The sequence below is a fragment of the Centropristis striata genome, chromosome 4 (genome assembly GCF_030273125.1).
Source record: "Centropristis striata isolate RG_2023a ecotype Rhode Island chromosome 4, C.striata_1.0, whole genome shotgun sequence".
NCBI lineage: Eukaryota > Metazoa > Chordata > Actinopteri > Perciformes > Serranidae > Centropristis > Centropristis striata.
In genome coordinates this window covers 39,151,890-39,165,545 of record NC_081520.1, presented here as the reverse complement: position 1 = coordinate 39,165,545, position 13,656 = coordinate 39,151,890, and the positions used below count along the sequence as shown (strand labels likewise).

Below are 13,656 nucleotides of genomic sequence, written 5' to 3'. Positions count from 1 at the left end.
TCAAGAAAATCTGGTATTAATTTCACATGTTCCTGCTCTCATATTTGGTCAGCTCTAACCTGGTAGACAGCTGCTGTGGAGATGAAAGCGCGGGTCCTCTGGGCTGTTTTGGCCACAGGGAACCATGCAGGGCAGGGCAGGATCTGCAGCTGACACCTGCCCTGGTCCTGACTACTGCCGAGGAGAGCAGCGCTGCAAAATAAGGGCTGGGCCCAGAGAATATTTGTCTTTCTCAAGTAGTACGGAAAAACATGTTTACATCTTTCTTTGGCATAACTTTTCAAGGTCTTCAAGCAACAGCATCTTCAGCTGCACTTTATTTTTTGCTACATGCAGCAGACATCGTTCTGTTAATTCCAAATGAGCAATCAAGAGAGAGGATTAGGGCAATAAATCACATGGCAGAGATCTTTATGAGGATCTCAACCTCTCTTTTTTAATCTCTTCAAATCTCCCACCAGCCCTGCTCGGAGCCATGTAGCCCTCCCAATCCTCCACCCGGCCCTTTGACTGTATATACCTCATCACCGGAGCACATTATGCACATATACAGTGATGCACAGGTCTGTGCAGCTGCTGTGTGTCAGCACATTCTGCTACAGCGAGACCACCTTGAGAGCTTTATGCGAAGACGGAGGAGGATTGATGGTCGTTGGAACCTCTGAGACTGATAACCAAACCATGCTTTGACTTTTCTTTTATTCTACCAGGAGTTTTTTTTTTTTGTAAGCCTGTGATCTAGATGCAGGAGGAGCGTGCCAAAGCCTTGAACTCCAATTTTTTCCTCCGACTGAAAATGTTCATTAAAACATGATTACTTGAGGGCGAGGGCTAATCCGTACCCCCCTAAATCCACTTGAGTTCACGAGGCAGTAATGAAACAGCAGCAACCTATTTCTTTCTATTTAGATCCTGTTATTTGGGGGGATTTTCAGCAGCCAGAGCCCTTGACAGCGCTGAGAGCCCTGACGTCAATGCAGCTGCCTCCCAGGACTGTGTCATTTATAATGAAAGGAGTCAAGCAAAGCCCCCACACAGCACGGCACAGCACACACACACACACACACACACACACACACACATACACTCACACAGTGAGGTCAGATGCTCTCAGGGTGACAAATGACAAACATCAGCCGGGAAGAAGAGGAGCACTGGCCCACTCATTTTCCTTAAGTCACCTTGTCACTTGAGCTCCCCCTCCTCTTTTTATTCTGCAGCACAGGTTTATAAAACCGTACCAACTTGAGATAATATCAGAGGAAACGTGAGGATCTCTCGGCTGTAACATCCAGCCCAGAGTCTGCAGGAACTGATTCTTCCAGGCGCTACTGGGTCATCTGTACTGGGATTTCAGACTCTGTCCATCTGCTGGCCAGCATGTGTTCGGCTGTATTTGGAGACACGGGACGGAAGCTGAATAATTGGGGACACTAGTATGAGTGCAGCATGACCTTCAGCGAAGAGCTGATTTCATATAAGGAAACACACAATGCAGAGCATTTACATCAGCTTGCATGCTTTTTCTCAATACATTTTTTTCATGCATTGCACAGTAAATATGACAGAAAAGGTGCAACTTTGTACAAAAGTTCATTTTTTCCCCCTCTGCATTCACAATATTTGTCTCCCAGCCCTTTTTTTAAAAACATTTATTTATTTATCTTGTGCAGCTCTAATCCTGAACAGTGCTGTGATCTCCTGCTCTAAAAAATACGCAGTAGGATGTTGTCATCAGTCCTCCTCCTGTTGTCATGGAAACCATTGATGTCATTACAGTATACTTTGGCCTGATGAGTGAATAGGCCTCTGATATTGTGATATTTTATTGGGGGGGAAAAAGAAGAAGAAGAAGATTACCACTGTCTGTCCTCGTACCAGCTTTCTTTTCTCCGTCTGAAGGTCTCAATGGCAGACAATGGCACTGAATACATACTATAAATAACTACATTTAACTGGAAAATGCTGCTGTCTTTTAGTGAAATTTGCTGCGAGGTTGCACTTTTCAAATATAGAATGAAAGTGTTTCGACATATCCCTTCTTTACAGGTTTTTTTTTTCTTTCTCGTACCAGAGCAGAAGGTGTTGAGCAGGAAGGAGAGGGAGGTTGTTGTTTTTTTTTTGTTTTTTTTAGCAGAGTTTATAAAGCCACTGTCTCGCAGGTCTTCGTCTCTCACAGAGTCAAATTCACTTTGCATTCAAGGCAACAGATGCAAAATGTGAGGCGACCTCGACTGAAATTTGATCAGTTTGAGAGTGAGCCATCCCGTGTTTCAGACTTATCAGTTTGATAAGCACATATAGCAGCGTGCTGTGCACATGGTCTGATCCCAGGAAAGAAGTGAGACCCTGGTTTCCATGAACAGACTGACCCCCTCCCTTACCTACCTCTGCTGGTGTATTAGTGGGATTAGCTGTTCTGTTTGAGTGGGCTGATTGGATTGACGTGTTCTCTTTACATGATCCTTTCCACACAACAGGGACAAACCTCTGCTCTCAACCTGCACCGAGTGCCAAGTGTTTTTATTTTATAGTAGCATGTTGTGCTCTGCATGTATCTCCAGCCTGCAGTCGTCTTCTCACATGTGAAGCTCAGGTCAACCAATCAAAGTTCGGCTCAGGACAGGCCCCCTTTAGCAGCACTTTACTATCAGCAAAAAGGTGTTTGAGTTTCATGTAGTTTGATCAATATTGACAGGCGATCACCATGGAGATAAATGTGATGTCAGATCAGTGATCTCAGCCCCGGGTCAGTTCGTATCAGTGCTGATGAATTATTTATCCTCCTCCTCCTCGTCCTGCTCCCTGTAAACGCTGATAGTATAAAATAGTTCAGCAAAACACTACAGAGGCTCAAGTGAAGTTTGAAGGTGAAGTGTGATTTCTTTTTTATCACAGAAAAAGCGTGTTCCAGTTTACATAGATTGATGTATTTAACCCTCTATGGTACGCATTATGAAAAAAATGTTTGGAGAGTCTTTTTTTGTCTTGAAATACACCAAATAAACATATTTTTGAAGATTTTGGGGTTTGTTGCCCATAGGCAACATTGTACCATAACGGTGCACAAGTGAAAAAGAAAGTTTGTAAAATTGATTTTAATCATAATCATTTATTTAATAAACACGTGTAAAAGATTCAGTAGCTTCAACAGGGTACAATACATAACATTTTAAATTTAAAAACATTATAAAAGGAAATTTTTTAACTGAATGTTGTCTGAACCAACGACCCATTGAAATGAATGTCTTGAACAGCCTAAGTTTATGAAACTATCTAAAATGAAGGTTTTCTCACCTATGAGCAGGAATATATTTTTTTCCAGATCGAAAAGGGCAGGAAATGACATTTTGAGTGATTTTTTTGTGGCACTAAATGGCAAAGCTGTTTCCTTTGGAAAAGTCTGCAAAATAGTGTTTTAATATGGCCTCCTGGAGATCATGTGACAAATTAAAGCATTGCTATTGGTTCCCTATACTCTTCCCTCTTTTTTAAAGTATCGCATCACTCAAAAACATGCATTGTATAAATTTGACAGGTCAAAAATTGATATATTGCCTGAGAGCAACACCGTACCATAGAGGGTTAACCCATTAGCACCCACGGTGACACCCGTGTAACAAACACTTTAAATCTTCTATAATCTCCCATATTCAGCTTTATGCTTCACATTAACTCATTAAATCCCGAAGCGACATATACTCAACACCCTGGTGTGGTGGTCATGTGACTGTGATAAGAAGGGACTTCTCCAAAATGTGGATGTGCCTGGAAACAGAAATGTGAAAAAGTAGCTAGTCACAATTTTGATATATGTTATGGAGATGCAATATAATGAAATGATGAAAAATAATTTATTGTTAAACAGCACTATTAATGTCACGATTTTTAATGTATGTTTTGGAGGTGCAAAGAAAAAGTCAAATTTGTGTCTCTGTAAGTAGAAAATAGGGTCTAGTTTTTTTTTTATTTTAAAATTAGAAATATCATAAACATAAATACCATAAATGCCCAATGTCACATCACAGATCTTTGACATTTAGGGGTAGAATTTTTTCTTTAAAACGTCATAAATGTGTTCTATGTGGTCCACTTGGTCTGTGGTATATCCCCCACAATTTTCCTTTAAGGATTACTGGGTCTGGGTTCTTATGGGTTAAAATGTTGCCTAGTGTGCATTTAGTTTAGTTTTATTTGTCAAAGTTGTCAGTTTTCTGCCTCTGACATTTCTGCTCCCTCTTGGTGCTCTTGTTGGAGATGACGAGTTGTTTGACAGTCATTGTTCATTGTTAGTGAAAGGTTAGAAAGACGCAACCATGAACCTGAAAGACGAAGGCACAGCTGGAATGTCTGTGGAACTGAATTAAACTAACAATACATGTTTTTTTTTGCCCCTGGGCGTCCTTGCAGGTTAATTGAGGCCACAACTTGTGGCAGAAAGCTCACATGCATGTTGTAAAACCTTTTTTACAATTCAACTAATGCTGTCCGTCACTGTGAGAATGTGTTTATCTGTAATCAGATTAATTGACCCTTCTTTATGGGGATATAGCAGCTCATCAGTATGTAACATAGTATTGTTGTACATCATGTGAAAGCTGGTAACTGGAATATTATCAAAGCTCAATACTCTAAGTGTTTTCCTAGTCAAGTTTTGGTTAGATTTCAGTTCAAATTTTGAAAGTTTAGAGTGTATGAAAAGCAACAAACATTATGATTGAAGTATATGAAGGCCATTCCCATGCTCAATTGTCTAATAATTTCTTGCAGCAATTTTTGTCTTTATGCCATTTGTTACTCAAATTTGGTGTTAAGTTTGACTAGTTTTGAACACTCAAGAATTTATAAAAGTGGTCAAAAATCCCTCAAGGTCTAAAAAAAATGAATGATGAAAGATGAAATGGCTACTTTGGGGGCTAACATCATCACATATGAATATAATTGAGCTCTTCAAATCAACAAGTATCTTTCTCGTGATACTCTATTTATGCAATTTCAAGAAAAAATGTTCCTGTACCAAACTGCATGGAGTTAGCATAAAGTGGGCATGTTGTAAGGGGAGACTCATGTATGGAAGAGGATTAGGGCCAGGTAGGAGAAAAAAAGTTATGAGAGGATGAAAAAAGTCAACTTTTTGAGTTTGGCAACGTAGACTGCAAGCTACAATCTGATTTTCCACTCAATTTTCCACTGTAATAAATTATTCTGTAGTCATTTCATTTTACTTAATATATAAATGTGTCCTTGATTTTGAGGCAGTTGTTTTAGTAACTTTAATATAAAAATGTTTGAGATAGAATCTACTTATTTTGATCACATTAAATATAATCTTTATGTGTATGTAATTCTAAATCAAGAGAATTTTGAATTAATCCAACACAATAGAATTAGTCTGTTTTTAAATGGCAGGCACTTCCTGTTAAGTTGTTATTAACTCAACTTGTAACAAAGTTAGATTTCATTAATATTGCATGCAATCTGTTGCCTCAATTTTATTGAGTAGCTATTGTTTATCTTTTTTTTTTTTTTTACAGTGTACTACCAAGAACTACTCATTTATGTGTCAGGGGATTTTAGTGCTACTACACCCATAATTATTATGGTTATTGCTCATTTCTTGACATTGATGAAAATCAGGATGCAGTTACTGTTTGGATAGACGTTTCTCTGAAAACAATATTCCTCTGTTGACTAATCGACACTGGAACAACCAATCTGTGAATATCTTTCCAACTTCACCGAAAACAAAAAGTTTATTCTTTATTATTATACTTTATTCTTGTCATTTTGACATTTTTCTCAAAATTGTATTTCAACTTTATACTCGTCATTTCAACATTTTTCTCGAACTGCATAATGAAAAAAAAATCCTCATTATTTTTTTCTCCTCCCTGGCCCCAATCCTGTTCCGTACATTCTACATTGCAATTTTGATAAAAATTTGGATTAACTGTGCAGCCCTGCTTACGTAGTAATATCCAAGTAATAATATTGTATATTTTACTGCAGACTATATTTGCATATAAGCTTTTAACAGCTGAGCTTTTCTCTCTTATTTTTTTTTCTTCTACCCAATCCTCTTCAGTACACGTGGGTACCCGTAGGTCACATTTTAATTTTGATATCATGACGTCAAAGATTAAAGAACCCTTTTGAAAATGATTCCAGCTATTCCTTTGGAAAATAAAATAGCCTATCTTTGGAATGTAATTTAGCCCCTTTATGACAAGCTGGCATCACATGGTTGATACAGTTGAAACCAGAAGTTTACATACACTATATAAAAAGACACATATGCTTTTTTTCTGTCTTTTTGGTTTTTGAACCTATCAGAAGCTTCCAAAGACATGACAGCATCATCTGGACTTTCCCAAATTGTTTCAAGGCATAATAATGTTAGTGTATGTAAACTTCTGACTTTGACGAAAGTAATAAAAAATTGTCTAAAAATATCCTTCTCTCATTATTTTGGCATTTAGCAAATAGAAATAATTTTGGTAATCCTAACGGACCTAAAACAGGAAAAGTGATTGTCTGATTTCATGTCAGACAGTGAGAAAAAAAGCATATGTGTCTTTTTATATAGTGTATGTAAACTTCTGGTTTCAACTGTACCAGTGGATGCCCAGTTTCCTCTGATACCAGTATCTTCACTAGCTTTGAAACGGAGGCTGCCACAGCCTCAGAGAGACAGTAACGCTGTGAGGACGTGGGCGTCCCCGTGGAGTTTAATGTGATGTGACTTGAGAGAGGTGTTCTTTATGTGTCAGGTCTTGTTTGTGTGGTCATCTGGTGCAAACAACAACCTTTGTGATTTGGTGTGAACTCTCCTGTGGTCTGGTTGGAGGGCTCTGAATCACCGTTCTGTGTTTTCATGTTTGACTTCATGTAGATTCCCGTCTGCTAACCAAACCTGTGCCACACACACTTTCCTCTTTTGTCTTATCACCTTATAGTATCACACATTATGTTTCACACACTTCCTCCTTACACCTTCTTCTTCTGTCATGAGTAGAGAACATCTGTCATCTCCTTTATAGCTGCGACTCGAAATATGTCACACACTTGTGACTACATTGTTACAGCATTTACCCCCAACAATAAAAAAAGCTTGAGGTGGTAGTTAGAGAATATAAATATTTAAGTGATGCAACAGAACCAGTCCTGGAGCTTCTGCTGGATTGGCCGCCTCGGGAGCTTCAGTTCTGGTTGAGATGACTCCAGGTTCAGCTATGACTCAACAGTTTATATGAAGCACTTGCTGTGATTCACTTTTCCAGGTCATTAACCCACGCCCACACCAGGCAACCCCGGGACTATCGGACGGCTGCAGTTTGTAGTTACAGGACAAGAAGGTAGCAGAAAATACTTTACCGTCATGTTTCTATAATCAGGATGAACACAAACAACGTCAACACACTGAGAAATCATGTGACTCGTCGACACGAAATAAAACACCCACAACATTTATTTTCAATAAACCTTTTTTTAATCTCAACAGCAAGTTAGCTTATGTGTGGTCAACATCAATGAAGGTAAATATAAAACTGGATTTCTATTGATAGATTGATGTTTTTGTTTTTATCAGCAGGAGGTGAAATTATGATACTTGGAAACACGTCCACTAGAATCTTCATGACTTTAGTCTTCAACTAGAGAAATATTGCTATAATACTTTTAAATGGCATACACTGATTGACCAACAAGAAAAAGCACGGTAGAGAAGCTGACAAAGAAGCTCCAAAAACTCCACACGGTGGGTCGTACAGGGAAACTTCTGAGGGACTTTGGTTTTGTACCTTTGTAAAACCTGGCTCTACTTATTTTCGGAAAAAGTAATCATAAGAAAATAAACAATACAAGGGTCAAACCAGAAAGAATGGTGCTATTGAAAAATCTTAATTTAGATTGAAAATACGAAAAAGTAAAAGGCACACTGAACACTTTTTTCACGTTCAACACAAAATTCACTTCGGTGCACCGAAGATTCACTAATTTTTTTTACAAAGAACACTCGTCATAAACTGACGGGTGTTTCACTTTCTTGGATTAATCAGATAAAGTGTTACTGTGTCTGGTCTTTCTTTGAAAGAAATTTGTTTTGTGTCCATTATTGTCGGGGAAGAGAGAGGAGAAAGGTGTTTCCTACAGATTACGGTTTGTTTCATCTGCCAGGAAACAGCAGAGTGACACAAACCTTTTCCCTCCTCCTCCTCCTCCTCCTCCTCCTCCTCCTCTCGCGCTACATCTCTTCTCCCCCTTGTTGTCAAAGTGCTCCAGTAATTAACTTCCACAGATCGTCCTGTAGCCGTTCTAGCCTGACCATTGACAATATGAAAGCAAACAATCATCAAAATATTCACTTAAAGGCAAAAATCCACCCTTTGACGCTCTCACACTGCTGTGTATCGACTATTTTAATGTTGAGAATCGGCTCTGCTTCACTTCTGTCTTGTGCTTTTTTTTTCCAAGGGACATTTCATGACCCACGAACTGGGTGTGAGCTGATTACGCAATTAAAATGTGGGTGTATGACCGCACAGACATATCCAGCGTTTGTAAATTTAAGGGTGGAACTGTTAACGCAGCCACAGGACCTGTTTTGCAACATGTCTTGTGGCTGCAGTGCACCCGTGTCTATTGAGGCCATTGTTGTTGAGTTATTAGTATCTCTGCCCTTTTGACTCGTAAATGTCAGAGCTAATTGGTGACTTACTAAGCTTTTGCTCTCAGATGTAAAGATGGAAACTCATGTTCAATGAGAGAAACATCCGTCATCTCACGTTGATCGATTGTAACCAGAATTTTAAAAGTACGCCACTGAAAGACAACAGAACAGTGTTTTTTCTGTCAACAATTCAATTTATAGACCAAACAACTAATTGACAAATAACTTAAAATAATGTCATCATCAGTTGCAGCCTTCATCAACTTGGAGACAGTGTTAAAAGCATTTTCGGTTGGATTTTTCCTTTAAGTCTTTCACAAGACTGCAACCACAGTTGGTCCACATTTTCTAGCCTTCATTTAAGACCGTTAACTGCAACTATGAAGACTCCTGTTCAAACTGGTCTGATTGTGAACTCTAATGCCGTGTTTCTGCAGCATAGTACGGCACTGCTCTTCTCAAGCCCTCTCTCTTTTGGTTTTCCATTTGCAGAGATTGTGCACAGTACCTGATACTTTTTCTAGGTGGAGTTAAAACGCTGCTACCACTGATCGCTTAGAGAGAATCGTCACTGTTGCATCCTGCAAGATTTTTTAAATAGCCAAGCTACCGTTGATAGTGACAACAATTATTTTTATTCCTTTGACCAAAGGAAAACTAAATAAGAAAGGGAGGAAAAGGTACCAAATCTGGGTTTAGTCGAGTCGAGCAGAGCCGTATCACGCAGTGGAAATGCCGCATAAGATATCCCCTCAATCCAGTCTTCAGACTGAGAGTGTGTATCTGGTTTTGAAAGCTAATCTGACAAACACTTGAACAGTTTAACCCCACGGCCATTGAAGGTCACACAGTCTGACAGACGATGACAGTCCAATAATCTCATCTCAACCCTCCGACGTTCACTGTCCTGTTATTTCAATGAAAAGTAGTTTTTAAAAAAAAAATCATCATCTGTCAAAGAAGATACATGTGTGCGCTTCAAGTAGATTGAACACAGTCTAAGTGCTGCGAAAAGAAAAAACGTCTCTCGTGTTGCTGGTTCGCTGTCAGTCAAAGATCGTGCCGAGTCTACAAGTCAAATCCAGAGTCAGGTGACTGATGCTGGGCAGGTCTTTGTCTCACAGCGGGCCCAGCCTCAGAGAGGAAAACATTCTGTCATTAGATCTAATGCGGGGAATCTGTAAGGGGTCATTATTATTATTATAAACATGATTCATCATTAAAACAACACAGAGGCATGACTGGAGCATGGAGGATGTGAACCAGAATTAATCTAAAAGCTACGACTGTACTCTGAGGGGGAGAGCACAGTTTGTGGTATTCTGAGTGGAGACGTCGATACAGTGTTTGTCTTTTTTCGACAAATAATGCAGAAAATTTTGAACTGTGCATAATTGCACACACAAATGAGAGAGAGGGGGGGAGATTATCTCCTGGTTACATCATCGGCTCAAGTGATGTCACTGCTGACGACTCAGAGGTCCCCGGGAACCAATCAGAGTTGGCTGTACAGGTGAGGCTTCCATTCATAATCCCTCAACATTAAGGATTAATAATATTGCTTCAGTATTGCCACAAAAATAGAATAATATCGACTGTCTAAAACACCGCTACTTCTCAACCAAACACACGTTAATTACATCAGCCCTCATTTATCAGGCGAACGCATGAGCCACAATTCAACTGTTAAATAGACGTGTGGCCAGTTCACCTGCAAAAACATGGTAATTATCCTCATATTATTGAGCATAATGAGTCCTGGCAAGTGTGTGCAATCGGATGGAAAGGTGGAAAAAAAAAAGCAGTTCAGTAGTGTAAGAAATAAATCAGGATCAGTAGTTACAATCTATAAAAACACAAAAGAAAACAAATATTATTTATGTCACATGGCCTACGCGAAAGCCTGCAGCTACAGAATTGTGTTGTATCTATTATTTTCATTCATCAATACTAAAAAATATAGCTTGAAAAGAGTTTAGCGCTGTTGAAAGCACAAGCTCAACAAATGGTGCAATTCTCCTCAACGTGGTGCTTCAATCAGCATTTTTTAGGGTGTTTGTTTAGGAAAATGACAAACTAAAGTTACATGTTTTTTGGAGTATAGTGTTGAAACCTGTGCACACATGAACACGGCCATTGCGTCACTTAGTGTGTGAGAACATTTCTATTAAATGGACAAAAAGCACTTTTAACACTTGAATTTGCGGTTATGTCCATGGTACCGTGATAAATGAGGGCCATTATCTCTTGTTCAGTTGTTTTTTTATCTACTGAAATAAAAAAAAATGCACAAAGTGTATTGAGAACCAGTCTATTGTTGTTGATGGTGTCCTATTTTTAAATACAAAAAAAACACTGCCAGCCATTGTCCTTATGGTTGCCTGACAGTCAGTCCTAAATTAGTTCACTTCCAAACCATTTCTAGGTGAAACGCTGCTCTCTGGCAGCCTCCAGGATGTGCGGCACCCCGCCGGGCTGCACAGCGCAGTCCTCACAACGTCTGTGACGTTAGCAGCCTCCCCAAGTCAGCGCGGCGAGGCCCGCCATGTGCCACATATCGGACCTGTTCCTGCCTCACAGGGCTGATGAGAACAGAAGAGGAGCGGGAGAAAGGGAGGTAGGCTAAGGGAGGATCGTGGTAGAAAGGTTGTCTGAGGTTCATCACAACTAAGAAATGAAGTTCGTATTAGTCGTACAAAAATTAACACTTTTCCTTCCCTGTTGCTACGCTTCCTCCGCTGATATCTCCATTCTCTCTGCTCTTAGTGCTGTGTAGGTTCTCATTGCTTAATACTGCTTTCTGTTACCCCCCCTCAGCCGGCTTTAGTTGACCAGTACGAAGCCATGCTGGGAGTCCACAGTCTCCATCATCTCAGTGTCCAGGAGGGAGCCCTGCAGGTCAGGCAGGCCGAGGCCGTCTGACTGCCCCGGACCGGCCAAAACCCCGGCCATAGCTCCGGCCTCGGCCTCTCCCGGAGCAGGGGGGGGCAACAAGGCGGGGTCCAGTGAGAACTCGTACTCTGGGTGAAGCCCCTCTGCTGAAGGCCCCAGAACGTGCTGCTCACAGCCTGCAGGGTAGCTGAAGCTCAGACCGCCGGCAGAGGCTTCGTGAGGCATGGGGTGGTGCAGCTGGTGGTGGAGGTGAGTCCCGGGGGGCAGGTGTTGGGTGTAGTGGTGGTGGCTCATGTAGGGGTCATAAAGCAGGCCCTCGCCCGGTTCCATCAAGGGGCTCAGGCTGTGAGGGTGGCTGAAGGGGGGCGAGGCCTGAGGGCTGCCCTGCTGCTGGGGCTGGTGGCCGGCTGACATGGGGGGGCCCTGAGGGGAACTTTGAGACGCCGCCAGGTCCAGAGCAGGGCCGCCTGGCGGGTAAGACCCTTCAGCTATCTGCATCTGGTTGAAGTAGGTCTGCAGCCCCATGCCCTGGGACTGCTGCAGGTACATCCTCTTCTGGTTCAGTCTGTGAGGAACGCAGTAGATCCCACTTAGATCAAGACAAAACTTTGAATGAACACAAGGACGAACAAAAAGCTTGCTGAGTTCAAATATATAGTTTTTCCTGCATGTTTTGTTGATGTGTGGTTAGCTAAAGACAACCTGGTCTCACAGAAATCCGTGAAATAGCCACAGATTTCGCTTAACTCAAAATCCGTGGAATAGCCACGGAATCGCTCAAATTTCCGTGAAACTGACATGGATTTCGCTACAATGCAAGTTAATGACAGTCATATCCCGTGGCTATTCCATGGATATTTTTTCCTATTGGTTTGTTCCAAGTCACGTGACTTTCAAGGTCCCAGCGGTCAGAACAAAAAACATGGCCGACAGTTCTCTCATTTTTAGTGAAAAATCAATATTTTGACTTAGTTTCTGCATAAAAATGGATTTGGATCACATTTGTAGCGAGAAATATATGTTTTATTTTCTAAATATTCACTCAGTGAATGTACATAATCACTTTGTATGTTGGAATAGCCACGGGATATGACTTGCAATTAACTTGCATTGTAGCGAAATCCGTGTCAGTTTCACGGAAATTTGAGCGAATCCGTGGCTATTTCACGGATTTTTGTGAGATCATGTTGCTAAAGATCATGCAGTCTGACAGATGGGGTTACCAATATTGATACTAATGCTGGTTATTAACGGCAATAGTTATGGAAACTCTCACTGATACTATTCTCCATAATTTAGTCAACAAATAAAATGAAAAGGTTGGAAAAGAATCAGCTTCCTCATCATTAGGGGATGATTTGGAATTTGAATTTTCTTAAGATTAATTAATGTTACATAAATATTGACAGATGTTTGGTGAAAAGCGTGGATGAGATTGATTCATAAATGAGAAATAAGTTTTAAATCAACATATTTCTTTCATAAGTCTGAGAATATCACTACCAACCCCAGTTAGAGTTAAATAAAAACAAAATAACCTCCCTTCTAAGAAAAAAAAAAAAAAATCAGCAAACATGAACAAAATGTTGTGACTGGTAGGAAAATCAATTGAACCTTCTCCACTAATTGCATTTTTTGGTGTAGCTCCAGTAGAGGCTCATCTAACTGGATGCAATATGAATATAGTGTCATTTATTTGCATGCTTGCCAGAAGATTCTGTGATTCTCCCTCCAACATATTGACAATGGATTAGAGAGGTTATGTATCAAATTCATTTAGAAAATTTTCAATTCACCATCAGGGGGTCCCATCAGGGGGTTTATGTATCTCACCTTTTTCCTTATTGTAAACCTGTTACATGTTTATAAGAAAGTATTAAGAGATATCTGTGTGGTAATGTCTGGCTGTATGTAAATCCATTTGTGGTCCAGGGGTGTGGGTACTGTTTATTTTTTGTTTAATGTTATGTTTGCTTTTTCTGTTACTGAAATCTAAAGTAAAAAGACCCTGATCAAAAAACATGGTGACTTATGTGAAACAAAATGTTCTTCTAGTATGATTATAAGGCGAGGTAATGGTAGCTCTGACACCTAGT

The 13,656-nt window shown here is 40.2% G+C and overlaps 1 protein-coding gene across 2 annotated transcripts in view; it reads right to left on the bottom strand.

Moving 5' to 3' along the window:
• Positions 1–7,466: 7,466 nt before the first annotated feature.
• The window catches only part of sik2b (salt-inducible kinase 2b), a 55,982-nt gene continuing 49,792 nt past the window's right edge, over positions 7,467–13,656 (bottom strand). Inside the window, exon 15 of one of the 2 annotated variants that reach the window (XM_059331438.1) lies at positions 7,467–12,149. In XM_059331438.1, coding sequence (XP_059187421.1) covers positions 11,492–12,149 — 658 coding nt within the window. In that variant the 3' untranslated portion in view covers positions 7,467–11,491. The remainder of the gene's footprint in view (positions 12,150–13,656) is intronic. The other variant, XM_059331439.1, reaches the window with a different exon arrangement.